The 17,806-nt window shown below is 38.0% G+C and overlaps 1 protein-coding gene across 1 annotated transcript in view; it reads right to left on the bottom strand.

The window, feature by feature from the left end:
- LOC124216330 (uncharacterized) overlaps positions 1–17,806 on the bottom strand; it is a 154,364-nt gene that overhangs the window by 56,715 nt on the left and 79,843 nt on the right. The window contains exon 2 of the mRNA XM_046620724.2: positions 15,016–15,141. Coding sequence (XP_046476680.1) covers positions 15,016–15,141 — 126 coding nt within the window. The remainder of the gene's footprint in view (positions 1–15,015; positions 15,142–17,806) is intronic.

The raw sequence follows: 17,806 nt of genomic DNA, 5'->3' as shown, positions 1-17,806 counted from the left end.
ACGTGGTTATGCCGAGGAGGAGCAGTTCACCTTCCATTAAATCCCCCTTCGTGATCCCCTCTCAGCTCTTATATCCGATTCACTCGGTGTGTCATTTGTTCTATAATAACGACGTGAAGGGAACCAGGGAGACGTACGGTCAAAGCGACCAAAACCGGGACATTAGAACCGAGTCCCATATCCCGAGACCGCAGAGCGTTTTAAATTACATTCATTCAGAGATTCAGTATCCTTCGCTCCTCTCCTCGCGTTGTCCCTTTTCATTCAACCTTTTTTTCAACCTGCAGAACACAAACTCCCACCTCACTCCCTCCCTCGGGGAGTTTACAAGTTTTTGGGTTCATTCACTAAAAGTTAAGGGTCTCGCATCGGGCTTCTTATACACGTATATATTGCCGCGAGGTGATCTCGAATGCAGGCCGTCCCAGGAGATGGCTAATGCCTTGGAATTAGTTTCGTATACCTGTCCCTTGTCCATTGGCGCTTCCAAGCGACCTTCGATTCGAGGGCCTCAAGAGCCTCGACATGGTATCTCCGTCCTCCGCTCCCTGGTTTCGGCGACTATGCCGGCGCCAAGCGGTGTTGCTCACTCGCATTAGGATCAACTGTACAAATTGGTCCAAGCCACCTCCACCTTGTCCCAGCAGAACTGCTGCAGCGCGATCGAAATTAGGCGACGCGACTCTTGACGGGAGAAAATGGAGCGCGGCTGAGCAGTTCTGTCTTAGCCTCTAATTAACTCCGTCTGAAGTTAAATAAACGAAGTTAGTCTTTTTCCCGACTCTTCGGGCTGCTCGCATCAATTTATGGGACACTTTCAGTTATCGGACCTCCTGGTATAAGTGCATTGACTGTACTTCCACTTCTTCGCGAATGATGATGTTACAAAGACGTTCTCTTGACCTCGGCTCACCTCAGCTATGTTCAACCAATCACGATGGATTGAGGAAATCTTGCGATCGAGCCATCGAGATGCCCTTTCTGGATCAGATAATCACAGCGTTGTTAGTACAGTGTTTCTCTTTCTACACTCCACAACGATTCAAAATTCAATCAATGTTGGAGCAATGGACCATGGACAAAGAAATTTTTCATACTGAATTTTCAATGGCTAAAAAAGAAAATGAGCAAAAATAAAAATATCAAGATCATACGAAGATGAATTTATTTTTAATGCATTGAATCACATCCTATTCCAAGCCCGACAAATGGAAGAATTGGTGCTCGTATCTGCAATACTTATTTTTCTGAGAGTGACTTTTCCGAGCTGTTGTAGAAGGTGAAAGATCCAGTTGTTGCGAGTGATTTTCGATAACTAGAATTTCTTGTACTTCGATCACGCATCAGTGTGAGAACTGAGCTGAGATCCTTGAAATCAAATCTGATGTTGGGATCCCATAACCTTCCAAGTACATACAAGAAACAGAAGAAAACGAAATCAACGTTTCCGAGTATAGAACTGCATCAACTACAACATACCGGATGGGGTTTTTCACAAGCGGACAAGCTCCACATCATTGTACTCAATTCTCATAAAAATCGACGACTATAAAGAAAAAGAGGACGAAAAAAATAAACGACAAAGATTCGACGCGAAGAAAAAGAGGGTAAAAAATGATTTCTTTCCCGCTTGGTGTGCGTGTATATGTGGAAATGAACTGTCATCCTCCCTAGTTCGATGTCGTTGCTGACTAGGGAGGACTGTGACTAATTGTTATAAGTGAGTCGTCTTCTCGGTGATAAAATTCGTCGACTGTACTCCAATAGTATTACCACCCGAAGGTATTATACCGGGGTTGTCGGTTTTCATTGAGAAGAGATTCTGGGGTTCCTTGCGATCATTGAAACACATCCGTGCGAGTAATACGGGGAACCTTGCACTCTCAGTGATCCTGCTGAGCTGCAGAATGACCGTAGTGTACTTGGATTGTTGGATTCTGACCACTTACCAAATTGGTAACGCTCACCCAGTATGATCAGAATTCGATACGCCGAGTGTTATACATTGATAACAGAGTTTCTGTTGCGTGACGATGTCAATGGCAAACGGCAATGATGTAGTTTTGAAAAGTTGGTTACGGTGTCGGTTATTTTTTAATCCCAAACATATCTGAAATTGATTTTGCAAGACTTGTCAGTCTAGGCGGGATAACTGTAAATGGTCTTCTATCGACTCCTTTGGGTAAGCTAACTGTTCGAACTTATCGTGACCAAAGCAGAAGGCCGAACCATTGTTCAATTACTTATTTTGTAACGTGTCACAAAACGTGAGGGTCTATGAACATCAAATCTGGCTTCAAGGACATCTCATGATTTCGTACGATTTCAGGAATACTGGACAATTTAGGTAATGTCAAGAATTTCCAGAGATTTCAGTAGATCTCAAGAGCTTATTTTTATAGATTTCATAAGATTCTTCCAAACGCCACATGATTTTCAAATATTTCAAAACTGATTATAATTATTTCATAGATTTCATATGATTTCAGCGTTTCACGCGATTTAGAGAATTGCAGGTTGCCTTTCAAATATTTCAGGGTTCTTAAAGAGGTTTCACTTGCATGATATTCTAATATTTCTAAAGATTTTAAAACATCTGAACCGCATGTCGAAAAAAAAAAAAAATTTGACAACAAATAAAACCACCCCTTTATCCTAATTTCTTTAACTAAGAACTTTTTTGACAAACGACCAGACACCACAAATGGACTTAGTTAGGTATCATAATAAGTTTAAACTGTCACGTTTTATCTCTGCAATGCACCTGCAGTGGTTTGAAAATGGTTAATCGACAAACGGAATGAAAATTAAGAATTTTGCTTTATACTTTTATACTGACTCCTCGCATCCATTTAAGATTCATCGACTTATTTAAGATTCACCAAACTTGTACTGAGCTCAGGCTCTCGTGAAAAAACGTAATCTAGGAAAACGTTCATTTAGAAATTTTTCAGAGTTTGACAGCAGACATCTTAAAGTTTGGAATACAACTCGTGGTGAAAATTTAACAGGGTAAGCGGAGGTATCCGGAATCTAACGAGTGCCAAATCCGGAAAGTAAGGGTTTGTTTCTATGCTAAAAAAGCGAAAGAATGCTAGAAACGGGTTTCTAACAGCTTGGAAGTGATTTTTTGAAGCAAACATTGCTGGATAAGACGGAAGAAAAATTGGACCAACATAATTGAATGGGCGTGAACCCTGGCAAGTTGAGGTTTGTTTGTACCCTGAAGGGTCAGGAGAATGAACAAAACGGGATTCTAACTGTACCGCGGAAAGTAGAAATCAGCGATTTAGTACAGCATATCCGACGGCTGACCAATCGTTCGTTCCTGCATCGGTCAGAATAATGACACAGTGGTTACAGTATCTAATCCAAGCTGCACGAACAACGTTGCAACAGAGAGAGAGAGAGAGAGAGAGAAAGAGTCGTAGAGAAGGGCGAAAGGGCGGGGGATGACCGGCTGAAATTAAATGCTGGATCAAGTAAAAAAGGAGTCGGGGGTAATGATAGCCACGGCACGGTGGCGGTACTCCGCTGGTCCAAAGAGGGGGACCGTATCATTATCCGCTGACCAATCCCCGCATCCTCAGCGGCCATCATGGTCCAGCCGGAGACGTGCAATCACGTGCTGCTGCAGGGAGCGCCTTATACGTGATGCGAGGTCTGGCTTAGCCGTCTTCTTCGGGGCCGCGAGATATCATTTGGGGGTGCAACCGGGGCACGAGACGAACGGTCACGATCGCAGACGGCGAAAGCTAAACGTTATCCATGCCGTGCGGAAGAATGCGAAACAGGATATCACGAGGGTTTCGAGATTGCCTGGGTATTCATGTTTGCGGAAAAAGACCCCCATGCCCACAACACCTTACTCCGGTGTATATATCGTTGGTTTCACTGTGCAATCTGTAAAGGTACCGTTCTTTATTCCACGTCGAGACGTGCAGCCGATCGCTTCGCAACCGTTGCACTTTCGTCGGTTCCAAGTGTTTCCTCTTGATCTCTTGGAGTGATAGTTCAATACGGTGGAATGAAAAATGCGCAATTCCAAATCCAGTGAGTATTCACTACCGTCGAGTCAAATTTAGAGCGATTTGATTCACTCCAGGCGTTTGGAGTGGAAAAATTCACGCTCAAAAAGTGAATATTCACGCCATCTTGCGAGTTGCGCAGTTTTCACTCCAAGGAAATTTAGACATATGGAGGGTAGAGGTAAGGAGGACTATCTCCGTGTATAGAAAGTGACCGTAATGTATAGAAGGGAATTAAGATGGCGTTGCTGCAGTAAAAGTTCCCTAAAGCGCCAATCGCACTCGATCCAATTGAAATCTGATTGCTAAGCGCCGATCAGATTGTTTCCTTTATTGCTTATGAGCGCTATTCCGGTTACTTGTTGAATCACTATTTTCTGCTTTTTGGCGGACACTTTTTCAGTTGAAAACCTACATGATATACTTTTCCTTGCCTCTACCTTCCATAGTTGAAGCTCCCTTGAAACTGCTCGCAGGCACAGAACGGAAAGACGTTTGAAACACGTCTTATAACAAATTTCTTGACCGCGAAAACACGTCTTTTTGCCAAAAGGATGTCTTCGTCGACTTTCCGATGTCAAAAAGGAGCCTCAAGGCATTGTTTATAGGGTATCATTATAAAGAGTTTCAGTTTTTTGCTGTCTTGGCGATGGGTGTTACTGAAGAATACCAGAAACCATTTTGGAATTATGCTTTCAGAACCGTGATTATAAGTTATTCTGCAAACCTTGTGAAAAACTCTGAAATTCGGTTGAGTACTTGTCAAAATTTGAACGTATAGTTAGTTTAAAACGTTATGAATTCATGAAACTTCGTTGAAATACTAAATAAATACTTATTTCATATTAAGGAGATACTTCAACCTGAATGCAAGCTTTTTAAATTGACATAAAATTCTGACTGCCGTAATGATGTCACTCAAAAAAAAAAAAAAAAATGTTTCCCCAGCTGTTTTGACTAAATAACTTCCTATATATTGGTTAAAATTAAATCAAACATTGGTAAATTTTTCAAAAATCAATATATTTGTCGCAGACTTTTCCTCGTAACGATTTGAAAATAATTTCACATCTAAATTCCTGATGGCATGGAAAACAAATTTTGGTATCCACTTTGCAAGCTGCATGAATGATTAGCAGCTCATTAATTTTTCTATTAAAAAAACAAACGAATTCGTTAACATTTCGTCGCATTTTCTAATTCAGCAAAATTAACTAAAGCCAGTTTCGACAATACGTGTATAAGCGCTATATTTACATGCGTACAAAATACACATTAAGGATTTGATGAATGCGAATTCAAACGGTGAGAGTAAGTCGGAGGAAAAAAAAAAGATCCAAATCACGTAAATAAAAGAACAAAGTGAAAAAGCAGGATGACTGTCTGAGTAAGCGACACGCAACATTCGTTCGGCGTTCATATTTTCACCCGGCTGTACAGGTGTAACCATATTTCGCAAAGAGACTGTATAATGGACGCTTTCACATGTTGTAAAGGTGCAGGCTTCTTCTCATCCCATGCCTCATATTTTTATTCTCATTCTTTCATACTCTCGAATTATATATTTATTTCATATATTATTATTCTTTCAGTTTATACGCGGAGTGGAGTATAAAATTTAAGCCGGACGTGTCTGCGGCTGTGTAACGATATAACATAAAGAGCGTCTGTTATCCAAGAATCATCTTCGCTAACGATAACCAGAAGACTTCATATAACGCTGATTACCCTCAGCAGTGGCTCTCAATTAAGCGTCTATCAAATTTTTCGCAGCCAAAATTGAACCACAGTCCAAATTTTACCACGAAAGTTAAAGAAATTGATTTTTTTTTTACACCTATGCGCGATTAAATCACAATGTAACATCGTAATAATTACACTTATAAAATTGAATTTCATCATTTACGCATAACTGACAGGCTAAAAGTAAATTCAAGAATCATTGAGACTGAAAATGATTTTCCAAAATCGTACGTTGACAACCGGCGTAATAAAACTTTGTTCCTTCTAATTGTCTTCTTTTAATTTTTTTTTTTTTTTTTCAAAGAAGAACGGGGGGGGGGGGGAGGGGGGTAAGCGTTGATTCATAGATCAAAAGGTTGGCGGTCATTTTTGAGTCAATAAATTATAAATCACACAGGTGCCTTCGGGCGTCGGCTGCGTATATTAACTCTTGTATTTTATTTTTATTTTACTTTTTTTTTTGCCCTCCCCCTTCTCTATTCCTCGCAGACAAGATAAATACAGCACTACTCGTTCTTCCGTTCGTTATTACACCGCTCTGATATCTTCCTCATTATCACATATATGCTATGAATATGTGTAAACGTATTATGAATGTATATATCCATTGTACATTGTACAGCCGAGATAATTATTAGGCTCATAAATTAAGCCCCGTCTTCTGATATTCACATATTTATTTACTCATTTATTTACTCATTTATTTGCACGTTTTATCAAACGTAAAATAGTTATATACGTGTATAATAGCTCGCGTTCCTAATTAATCTGTAATCAACTTTATTACCACGAAATTTTTCATAACCAATATACGGGATCTCTTGATTCAATATATATTTTTGTTTCTTGTTTTTAGAACGTTTAAATTTATTTTTTATTCTTTCTTTTTCTCAGAATTATAAACTTGAGGTTCTTGATTAATTGTCCTTGGGCGATTTTGATTTTTCCGTCAATTTGAATATGTAATAATAATACGATTGTAAATTATATATGTTTTTCATCCACTGTCTACATTCTTCAGATGAATAGTCTACATTCTTCAACCTTAGAGATTATTAATTCCAATCCCTGATCTGTTCAGAATAAAAAAGTATTACGTGAAAATTGGATTCTTCACTTTAAGAATTTTCAAGATGTTAAAAAGAAAAAACGATGCAAAAATAAAATTCGATGTATGGTCATTGTGAAAAGTGAGATTTTCAACAAGAATATAAAAGTAACAAATACTATATCTCAATCTTCTGAAATGTATTGTAATGACTCGTTTTCCGCAAATTTTTCTCATCTCTCGCTGAAATTGTAACGATTATTGTATTATCATGTGTATGTGAAATTTTCACTGACGCTTGTTCGGCAAAAAATCTTGATAAATGTTGTGAAAAAATAAGAAGTAGAAGCGAAAAAATACCGGACTAAAATGTTCAAAGCAAGCGTGTCGAAATAGAAGAAAAAAAACGAGGAAATCACGAATCTTGAATAATTTTACGAACCCATTTTACTTATTTATATGTTTTACGTATTATAAATACATGTACGTAATATAATAAATGAGAACCAAATAATGATAAAGTGTTATACCGTGCACGTATAGGCTACACATACTTACATATATATATATATATGAGTTTTTGTTTTAGGAATAACACTTGGGCCAGGTAATTGCATCCTGTTTTTAGTCACGCAAACTGGCGAGATGTTTAATTTTTTCTCTTTAGCGTGTTTTCCTTATAGTCCTTCGTTATTTTCTTATTTTCAACAACACTTTTGCGATCGTTGTTTATGAACAATTTTTTTTGTTTCTTTCAAAAGAACGGACAGACGCCGAGGCGTATCTCGATGCGCATCGTTGAAAAATTTCTCCTCAACGATCTAACCAACATGAGGAATTATCGCAGCTGGTAGAATGTATGATAGCCGTGCTTGTCCTCGGTAACGCACCTTTTGTAAAGCGTCCGCTGGATCGCTCGTGTGAAACGACGCAGCAACGCATCGCGGCGCGATAATAAGCCGAGAGTGTCGAGGCTGGCCTTACCTCTCATTCTATGCTCCTTAATAACTCGTTAATTATCATTTTAGGAAGCATCGCAGACCGCAAGATAGCGCAAGATAGCGCGGCAAGCGTATTATTGCGCTCTTCTACCGCAAGTATAACCAATTAATTTACGTAACTGATTTCCACCTTCCATTTCTCTCCCAATTCCACGTTACACGCGTATGACTTGCGTCCGTATATATATATATATATATATGTATATGTATATATATACGTACGGTACAATAATTGGTTTAATCGCCTTTCGAAAACTGAAACGTTCCAAGAAAATAAGTATACAAGTTAGCGCTTATTTGGCAAGGGGAAAAATTAAACAGATATGATGACCCAAAACACGTTTACGTAATTTTCAGAGACGCGCGAAACGCAATTCGAACGACGAAAGAAACAAATTGCAATTAAAATTACAACCTCCGCGCTCCTCGACAAAGTCAAACCTTTTCTTTTTAAACTTTTATATTTGTATAGGTATGTAGAGGATATAAATACCGCGATGACGAATTGTTCCGAAATTACGCTTGATTCACGCTTTTTGTTATACTAATTTCATACCTGTAATAATACCAGTCGAAATTTCATTCGCGACAATGACGAGACGACAACTTAATCATTTCTTCTGTCATCATTGATATTATCCTGTTTCTGTGCGAGAGTTTCTTGAAATTATTTCCTAGGATTTTAGACGTCAGCACGATGGAGAAGAAATATATATCGGTGATTGTAATTCGTGCGTGTAATTCAATAATCAGTCGATTCGCAAATTTGTTATTCAAGAATATTTAGTTTTTCAAACTTACTGCAAGTAAACTTTACTGATATTCAGCAAAAATAAAAATTAGCAATATTCTTTCAATCTTTGTCTATTTTTTTATCTTTTTCCCTTTTGTTGGAAACTTACTAATGTTTGAAGAGAATAACTCAAATTACAATAAAATTTATTCGATTTCTAACAGGTTCTGATTCTTGCTATCGAAAACAAAGAGAAAAAAAAAAACAAAAAAAATTATGTTATACAAGCACCTTGAATCATTATAAAGGTTTGCTAACGTTTTTCAGCAGGTTGAAAGATTGAGACTCAGAAAATAATTAGATTGTCGAAACATTATTAACTTATTGTTAGTTATATGGAATTTGTCCGGGTGAACAGTTTTCAACTTTAGAGGTAGATTCAACTAAACCGTCAATGCGCATGCGCAGAGTACTGAAAAGTCTGCTTTAAGGTCCTAGGAGTTGAAACTCGTCCGTTCTGCACTGCGCGCATGCGCCGTTGCGAACAAATCTGACATTACTCGACCCTAACCTCAATTTCGTGCTTAGTGAAAAACCGCGTAACATACTCGCGTTATATAAAGAATTGTGCGCAACAAAGAGACAACGGTCTTTTCGCCTCGCGTATGTGCAATATTTGTCTTCGTCTCACCTACGACTCATATTGCAAACTTACGCTCGGCCCGAAAAGGCCGAGTTTTCCTCCTTGTTACACAATATACTATTTTTCACACAGTAAAAGTCCTAACGAACTGCGTAAATGCGAATGTAATAAAACAAGGGAAAAAGTCACTTACCAGCAATGGGAGCCAAGATTTAAGGGGGTAGAAAAGAGAGTCCAACTCTCGTGTTGTACCTACGTAAGATTCAGAAGAGCGGAGGTGAGGCTGTCACGCCTTAAGTTGTAGAAGAGGCGGGTAATTAGCATAGAAACAGCGGTAAACTTGGCGAGAGTCCCTGCACACGGGGGCTTACCAAGTCAACAGGGTGTAAAATAACCGCTAAGCTGTCAGACAATGCTTTGCCAACCTTGCGACACTGTCGAGGACTTAACACAGCTCCGTGCTGCAACCGCAAGTATCCGAAATACGGCTACGGTATTTCCTTCGCTCGGGTTTCCAACACCTAGCCATTGTCTCAAACGCGACGTTGCCTGGCTCTTTATAACCTCAAATCCTGACTCGCGGTACGCCCAGGAAAAAGATCTATTTCAGTACGAACTTGTTAGAAAAATTGCTTGCTTCGAGTGAAAATTTATTGGTTAGAAACAATTTTCGATCGAATTAATAGTGTTATTACGTAACAAGTAAAAAAGCTCGGTCTTTTCCGGCCGAGCGTAAGTTTGCGATATGAGTCGTAAGTGAGCCGAACACGTATATTGAGAATATGCGAGGCGAAAGGCACGTTGCATCTTTATTGCACACGATTCTTTATATAACAAGAATATGTTAGGCATTCTTTCACGAAGCTCGAAGTTGAGGTTAAAATCGCGTAATGTCAGATTTATTTGCGACTGCGCATGCGCGCAGTGTAGAAAAGGTATTTTCTTTACTCCGCGCATGCGCGGTTGCAGACTCAATACACCGTCGTAGAAACGGGTACTATGTTCACGGAAAATACGTATTAAAAAATGCGTAAAACATGCTTGCGTTATATAAATAAAATTGTAGCGTTCATGCCAAGTAAATTGTCTGATAGTTTCGTTTTGGAATGAAATCTCTTTGTTTCAAATAAATCCGTAAGAATTTTTTTCTGAATATATACGTGTGTGTAATTTGTACGATTCGTTGGCTTATTGTTAGCTCGGGATTTTAAGTAAGTGAATAGGCGTAATGGATGCGATTAAACTATTTTTAACCTTTTTTCTTCTCAGTTGTCTTTCGCTAGATTGAAATATAATTCAAGGAAAAGATTGTTTATTGTAAGATAAAAAAAAGAACTACTTTTTTCAAGTCCCTCGATTCAATCTAAAGTAATCGTATAATGCAAATAATCAAAATTTGGTTTTATTTCACAAAATTCAAGAAACCACATTTGTGCATGTGAAAGCAGTATTTTTTGTAGGGATTTAGTTGATATGAACAAATATTATTGAAATTCAACTGAATGGATTTCTCTTCTAGAACATTTAATTTGTTGGAATAAATATACGTATTATAGTTTATGAGTTGTATTGCTGAAACAGAAACTGATTCGTTTATATGAAATAAAAAGGGGTCAACAAGATATGATTCAAAATAAAATGCATATTTGTTCAACTTAATAACTATGCCAAAATTTGCTATAAACAAATTCTATCGAACTTAAACAAGCCGTTTTTCTCAGAGTATTTCTGATACCTACATTCAAAATTGACGTTGACATCAAATGTTTAGGAAGCGGAAATCGAATGAAAGTCTCCCTTCAAAATTTTTAATTTCAAATTCATAAATTTTCAACATTTTATTCAAATAATTTTAATTCGAAATTTGAAATTGAAAATATTATGAATTCATTTTGGACAATTTTAGTAAATAACAGAAAAATTCTTGAACCCAGTAACTGATCCGTTAAAATTCTTATTGAAAATTTTGAAGACATAAGAATATTTGTGATTTATTTGCAATTATAATTTAGAGAGTGCCACGCGGATAAACGTAGATATTTACACAATTTTCTTCTCTTTTGGAGAGGATAAATTTAGCCTATTAAACGACTCTTGAGTTTTTAGGTTGGCGAATAACGGAGATTCTCAACTTCACGTGCGAGCAGTATAATGAAAAGAAGAGAAGAGAAGGAACGAGAAAAGTCAAGCTTTCAGAAAAACGGCCAGAGTTTAATGACTCAATGCGTCATGGTTCTAAAATTCCACTTCCGGCCCGACGTATCCGTAAAAAATATACGAAAATGTCAAAAAATGTAGCTAACAATTTTTCTTTCCCTCATTTGACTTTGTTGAATTTTCTAAATCATGTAATTTTTTTCGCACATTTTTGAAGCCAAAAGAATGAATTCAAAGTTGAACTGCCAAATACTCGCCAGTCTGTAATTTATTAAAACAAAGAAATTTTCTTAAATTTAAGGTCTAGTGTTACGGATTCGAAGACTGAGGAAGAAGAATCAATACATTTGCCTATAAAATTTTATCAATAAAACCGATCAATGAATTCGTTGTACCCAAAACTGTTCTCGAGTAATTATTCAGGTGTATTCTCAAACTCGAATAAACGTGATATTTGAATCGAGTATTTTCACTTATACGCAGATATTTCTCATTTAATACGTTATTTGCTTGTGATCGTCTATAACATTAATTCTAAACGTACGAATGCCTGATTCTTTGCAATCTGTTTTATCTATATCGGAACAATAAATTGGAAACCCGCTATACAAACACAGGATATAAATATGCGAAATAGAAATTTCATTGTAATCTAGTAGTAGTTAAGAAATAAGAGCGGCGATGGCTATAATTAATCCTCACATCAGAGACCCAGCTTCGTTCTTTTTTGTCTTGTTTTTTTTTTCCCCCCCGTGTGCGCTGTGTTCCTTTTAACACTAATAATATCACTGCTTATTAATGAATCCACTGTTTGCTTCTCATACTGTATAATAATATGATCAGGTAGGTACACCATCAGGTTAAAGCCCGCGGGTGCGAATAAATTCTTTCCTACTTTTCACGGGCCGTGATCACGGTGCACGGGGCCTTTAAAATAAACATATATAATTCATGAGTTACCACAATCAGACGGCGAAAATACTCGCACGCGTAATAAGAATACACGCGTACGTGTATATAGGTACACATATTGGAAGCGCCAGACTTGCAGATACAAACGAAAGTGGCGAAAGAGAGAATAATAATTTGTAAAATTAACAGAAGAAGAGAAAAAAAAAAACAAGGAATGGAGAAAAAACACCAACATCATATTCACGGAAACTTTTGGTATAATTTAGTTGCAAAGCGTATAGTCGTGACACGCGATCGTCTTGTTGGAGTAAATTATTTTCCTTAAAAAAAGTTCGAAGGTTGTACTTTTATCCTACTATTCCATTTACAATTTACACACGTATCGCAGCATGAATTTTCTATTTGTTTTTGTTTTTCTCTTTCTTTCTTCCTTTTTTTTTTTTTTATTTCAACGAAATATATATATATACACCATCAGAATTTGTGCTAAGACGTAACCATACGCGGTGATCATTATCATAATCGTAATTATTATAGGAATATTTTAAGTTATAAAAATACAACAGAAATGAAACTGCGATACTTGCAGAGTTATAATATATGTTGTATACATGTATATGATATATGTATAGAGGTGGACGTATTGTTAGCTTGTTAAGCTTCTACTTCTGCCTCCGATTTCTACATCGAGAATGCGGGTGAGAGAGACCCGACTAACGCGTTAGACCGCGCCATAATAGAGTTATATAAATTCTTCAAATCTAAGAGCACAAGAGCGTGACTGGAGTGATTATTTTAATGGTTCTTCTGTAAGAACTCAAGTACCTAATGAGTAATAACGAGCTGATCCTAAATCACCGGCTCGCTCATTCTCGTTTCCGTGTGTGTATAATTATTCGATAAATTGTGTCCATGTTATACAATGACAAAGTAAAATAGCGATACTCGAATAATGTGCCTAGTCGTTTAAACAGCGTCGTTCTATGTTTCGCATTACTTTATGTATCTGCAGAAATATTACAACTTCATCTTTTTTTTGGATCGTTATGATTATATTACATTCGTCAACTGCAATTGTACTAGAATTTGTCTGGAATTGTTCTGTTCAACGATATAAAGTAAATACACAAACAATGATAATAACGAAAATCGTTTGGGTTTACGTCACGAACCAAACGAATCACGTGTATCAGTTTTACCAACAATAAGCCTGACGGGTGTTTCCAGCATCTATTTTTCTTCTCGTCAAATATACCGGGACAATCTCTTGAAACTATACATACAATGCGCATGCGCCAAATAATTCAATCTCATTGGTCGGCGAAATCTTCCCGCGACGATATTCTTGTCCGCGATTCAGGCGAGCCAACCCACGCAAAATCTGTACGTTTGAATTTTCAAAGAGCATAAGCGTTAAATTCCGACCGTTCTTTGAAGAATCGACTTTCCGACCCAATAACGAATGCTTCCCAAACCTTTCCGAGTCGCTACCTCGATTATTTGAGATTCTAGCCTCGAAAATTCGTATCAACTACATCGCCGCCAGAAACAGTTCGACAGCTGAAACTCGGGATGGCCAGCCTGCGCGAACAGCCGATAAAACTCGCGCATGCGCGGTTGATTTTCAAGTTTCAAGAGATTCTCCCGGTATAAAACTCAGCGGTGCCTCTGATTGTATGTCCTTATAACTCCAGAACTACTGAACCGATTTTGATTATTTTTTTTCTATGAATAGGTGCAACGTCTGGCCGGGTATTAAGCTATACTTCGTTACATCCAGATCTATAATTTTGGATACATAACGATATTTGTAAGCTAAGTTGGAACGGGTGCAGACAATTATTAGAACGCTGACTAAGCTCTTAGAGATAGAGGAAAGTTATGTCCAAGAGTTTACAATGTCTTGATAAGCTCTGAAAAAAATTCTGCAGAGCACGTGGATATGTCCAATGGTTTTACCACAAAAAGCGTTTTAAAAGCTATATATCACAATAACAGCCACTGCAGAAAGCTGCAGCGTACAGCTAAAACTAAGCACATAGGTGCACAGATGGGTATCTTTTTGGTGCACCGGTAAATTGTATGCGTGTCTGTGTGAGTGTGAGGTGCGACAGAGAGACACGGGGATTCAATGTATAGAATAATATGTGTGGTTGGCGTTAAAAGCAACACCTGCGCAGGAAATCACTTCCCACAAATGCAAATACTATCTTGATTGCCTGGTCGTTATCGAAAAACGCGCCAGTATGATACCCCAGAGCGATATTGTGATGCATGTTATCTAAATCTATATACTTATATCTACTACGCCGATCCATATCTATATACTGTGCTTGAGTCCCAGCCATTAATAGAATCATTCATCTTTCATGTAAATCCGTCCATTATCGACGAATTAGATACCTCTGAGAATGATTTTCGTTATAATGTTCGATATTGGACAAAGTATGACTGCAGGATTATTAAACGGTTTATACAGTCACCAATTAGTTGAAATAATTTGCACGAGTTGCGGTGAGATCTGCAGTATCGGTACGTCACCATTTATCAATTGCATATTTGGTAAACCTCTAAAGAAACGCGGCTTACATACTTGAGTAATCGAGAGTGTTTTCACGGTAAGAAAATTGCAGAGTGTGAAGTTGAGTCACTATACACGTCCATTCTACACGCACCTAGTCATGCACCCACTTTACCGATCGAGTTACGTCTAAAACCCTCCATTACCACCAATTTGAATCGATACTCACCGACTGGCTTTTCAGTGACTTGAATACCGACACATATAGATGCGTTATAGATCCAGGTACATCACCTGCGAAGCACGCATGACGATTGGACGTCTGGATTAGTGAGGCTACTCGAATCTTGAACTGCTGAAAAAATTGTAAGATCGAAATTACGTCAAGATGAAATTGTCACGTTTGGAGGATATTTGTTCATGTTCGTTACACGAAGTAACTGCACAAAAACCTAAAAGTCGTAACAGTTGTCAGCACGTGTAAGTTTCTACATTTGATCAGCGATCAGTATGCAAGTGCGATGAATGAAGTCTGAAGTTGAAAAAAATTACACTTCGTACATCACACTTTCCTGAGTTAACGTAATAATTATTCAATTTGTAATTACGTTCTAGCGTTGAGTAACAACTGCGAGAATATATTGTTGAAAAGTTATTATTATGTTTTATCGGAGTAAAGATCTCATGGGAAAGTGATTTTACAATTACATACACACATATGTGTCACAATGAATCTACGCTTCGAGGTCGTAACCATCTACCTGCCCCAATGTTCTTCTACTATATACTGCTAAAAGACCATTGTCCTTAATTACAATGAACGTATCAGTGATTATAAGGACATATATTAGAAGTCTTTTGATATTGACAACTATCGGGTACGTGAGTTGCAATAATTGCACCCAATAACCACTGACGTGTTAACGAATTTCCATCGACATGATACGTATCACCGAAGTGTCGCTCTTGGGTGCTACAGGAATACTGATGCTCGTTGCAAAAAGTGATGTTAGTTAGGTCACTTTGTGAACGAGCTCAAAATCCGCTAGTTGGCGTTTCAGGACTAGTCGTGATTGTAGTTTGAGTGTGTTAGTGATTGGTGTAAAGAGTGTGTAAAAAGTTAGAAATTAAAGGATAATTTTGCTGACAGTAACAACTCAAGTCACTGTACGACATGGACTCGACGAAAATACGATGCGTCATTGATGAATTGACCACGTGGATTTGCCACGATAAATTGTAAAGCATCGTTTACTCGGCATTATATGACATTATCGACAATTTGTTTCGTTCACTTACACTGGTCTGCATGGAAAAAAAAAAAACAAAAACTTTTCTTCTCTCCCTCTTGAATCGAAATATAGTAATAAAAAATAAGTACTTATACTTTTCGTGTAATGTTTTTTTTAAATAAATCGCTATTTTTGCTTATAAATTTCAATCAAACAATAAATGTTAATAAAAAAAAAAAGTTGAAGCATTAAAATCGTCAGAAAATCTATCTACTAGTATAATTCTAGTTATTTTGTAGTTTTCTTTCTTTTCATATCATCGATTGGAGCTTGGGGGTGTCACGTCTTTCTATGTTTAATATGTCCTGAATTTACTACGTAAATAGATTAAAGTAGCGTAATTGCGAAACCAAAACACGGTGAATTCTGAATTTCGAACGACGAATGAAAAAAAAAAAAAAAAAATGGAAAGCAGATATAGATTGGGCACATTAAAGCCTTGATATCTGTAATATTTATTTTTAAGAAGGATTTCGTTGCAAGACCAGTGTTACATGTTCGTCACTGAAACGCAACGTTTATAATGTTTGGTAAATTTTCCCCGAGTACCAAACGCCCACCAAGTTTCGTGCAAGGCATCCCTCGTTCCCCGTGACCGTGGAAATAGAAGGGTTGACTTTGGCAGGGTTGGTCACCCGGTGGAATGAGTGTTGCGGGGTGCCGGGAACGCTGGTGAAAACGCATTACAATCTTAATGAGCACTTAGCATAACAATCGAAGATCAAGATCGGGTTTCTGAGTGGCTAAGCACAACGCGGCGAGCGCGGGCTTGCTCCGCAGTAATGCGCATGCCCGAAGCCGCTCCGCAACTGCGAGGTTTTAGCCGTTAACTTAACCGGCGTTTACCTTAATCTAAGATCACTATACGGCCCGCGGCTTCTACCCGTCATATATATATACATATACGTACGTGTATACATATATATATATATATATATTACTATGGCCACCACACACTTCTCGTTGTAACGTATGACCGTGTGACTATGAATATGCATGCTCGGCGCCCGATACGTACACGTAACTAGAGGTAAGCTGCATGCTGCACGTTCCTGTATTACGGTGTCTTTCTATGCACCCTCGCCTGCAAGTTCCCATACCCAGGCTTAACCGGCTATCGGCTCCACTTATCCTCCTGTCCTGTATCTACACTGAGTATGAGTTGATTCAGTGTCACGTGTAATTTGTTACTACACGTGTTCGCGGGATCGCTGTTGCGGTAAGAGAAGAAACTGCTTTTGACACTTCTGATAATGAAACGATCACGGAAGCACTTCGAAATTTCTCCCAATTGGCACAAATTGAAATTGGTTTTTTATCGCAGTAACGCATTTTACTTGTTATTCCAACGTTTTTGTTACGGTGTATATCGAATTAAAGTCTTCTTTCTTCTATCTCTGTATAGCAATTTTACAATGTAAACTTGGGGACAATGAATCTGAGACGGCTAATTTTTTGCACTAGAGAGTTGTGTTGGCAGCGCAGAGAAACCTACAGCGCCACAGTCGGCCGAGCGCGAAACTAACTCGATCTCAATAAACGTAACATAACCCATGACCGTCGAATCTAACCTTAGAATACGTGTCAATCCAACAAGTCATTATGCCCGCGGTATTCTTAGGTTAGATTCGACGGTCATGGGTTATGTTACGTTTATTGAGATCGAGTTAGTTTCGCACTCAGCCGACTGTGGCGCTGCAGGTTTTTCTGCGTTGCCAACATAACTGT

This window comes from Neodiprion pinetum, chromosome 4, assembly GCF_021155775.2.
Source record: "Neodiprion pinetum isolate iyNeoPine1 chromosome 4, iyNeoPine1.2, whole genome shotgun sequence".
Lineage (NCBI taxonomy): Eukaryota > Metazoa > Arthropoda > Insecta > Hymenoptera > Diprionidae > Neodiprion > Neodiprion pinetum.
This window is presented reverse-complemented; position numbering and strand designations above follow the sequence as displayed.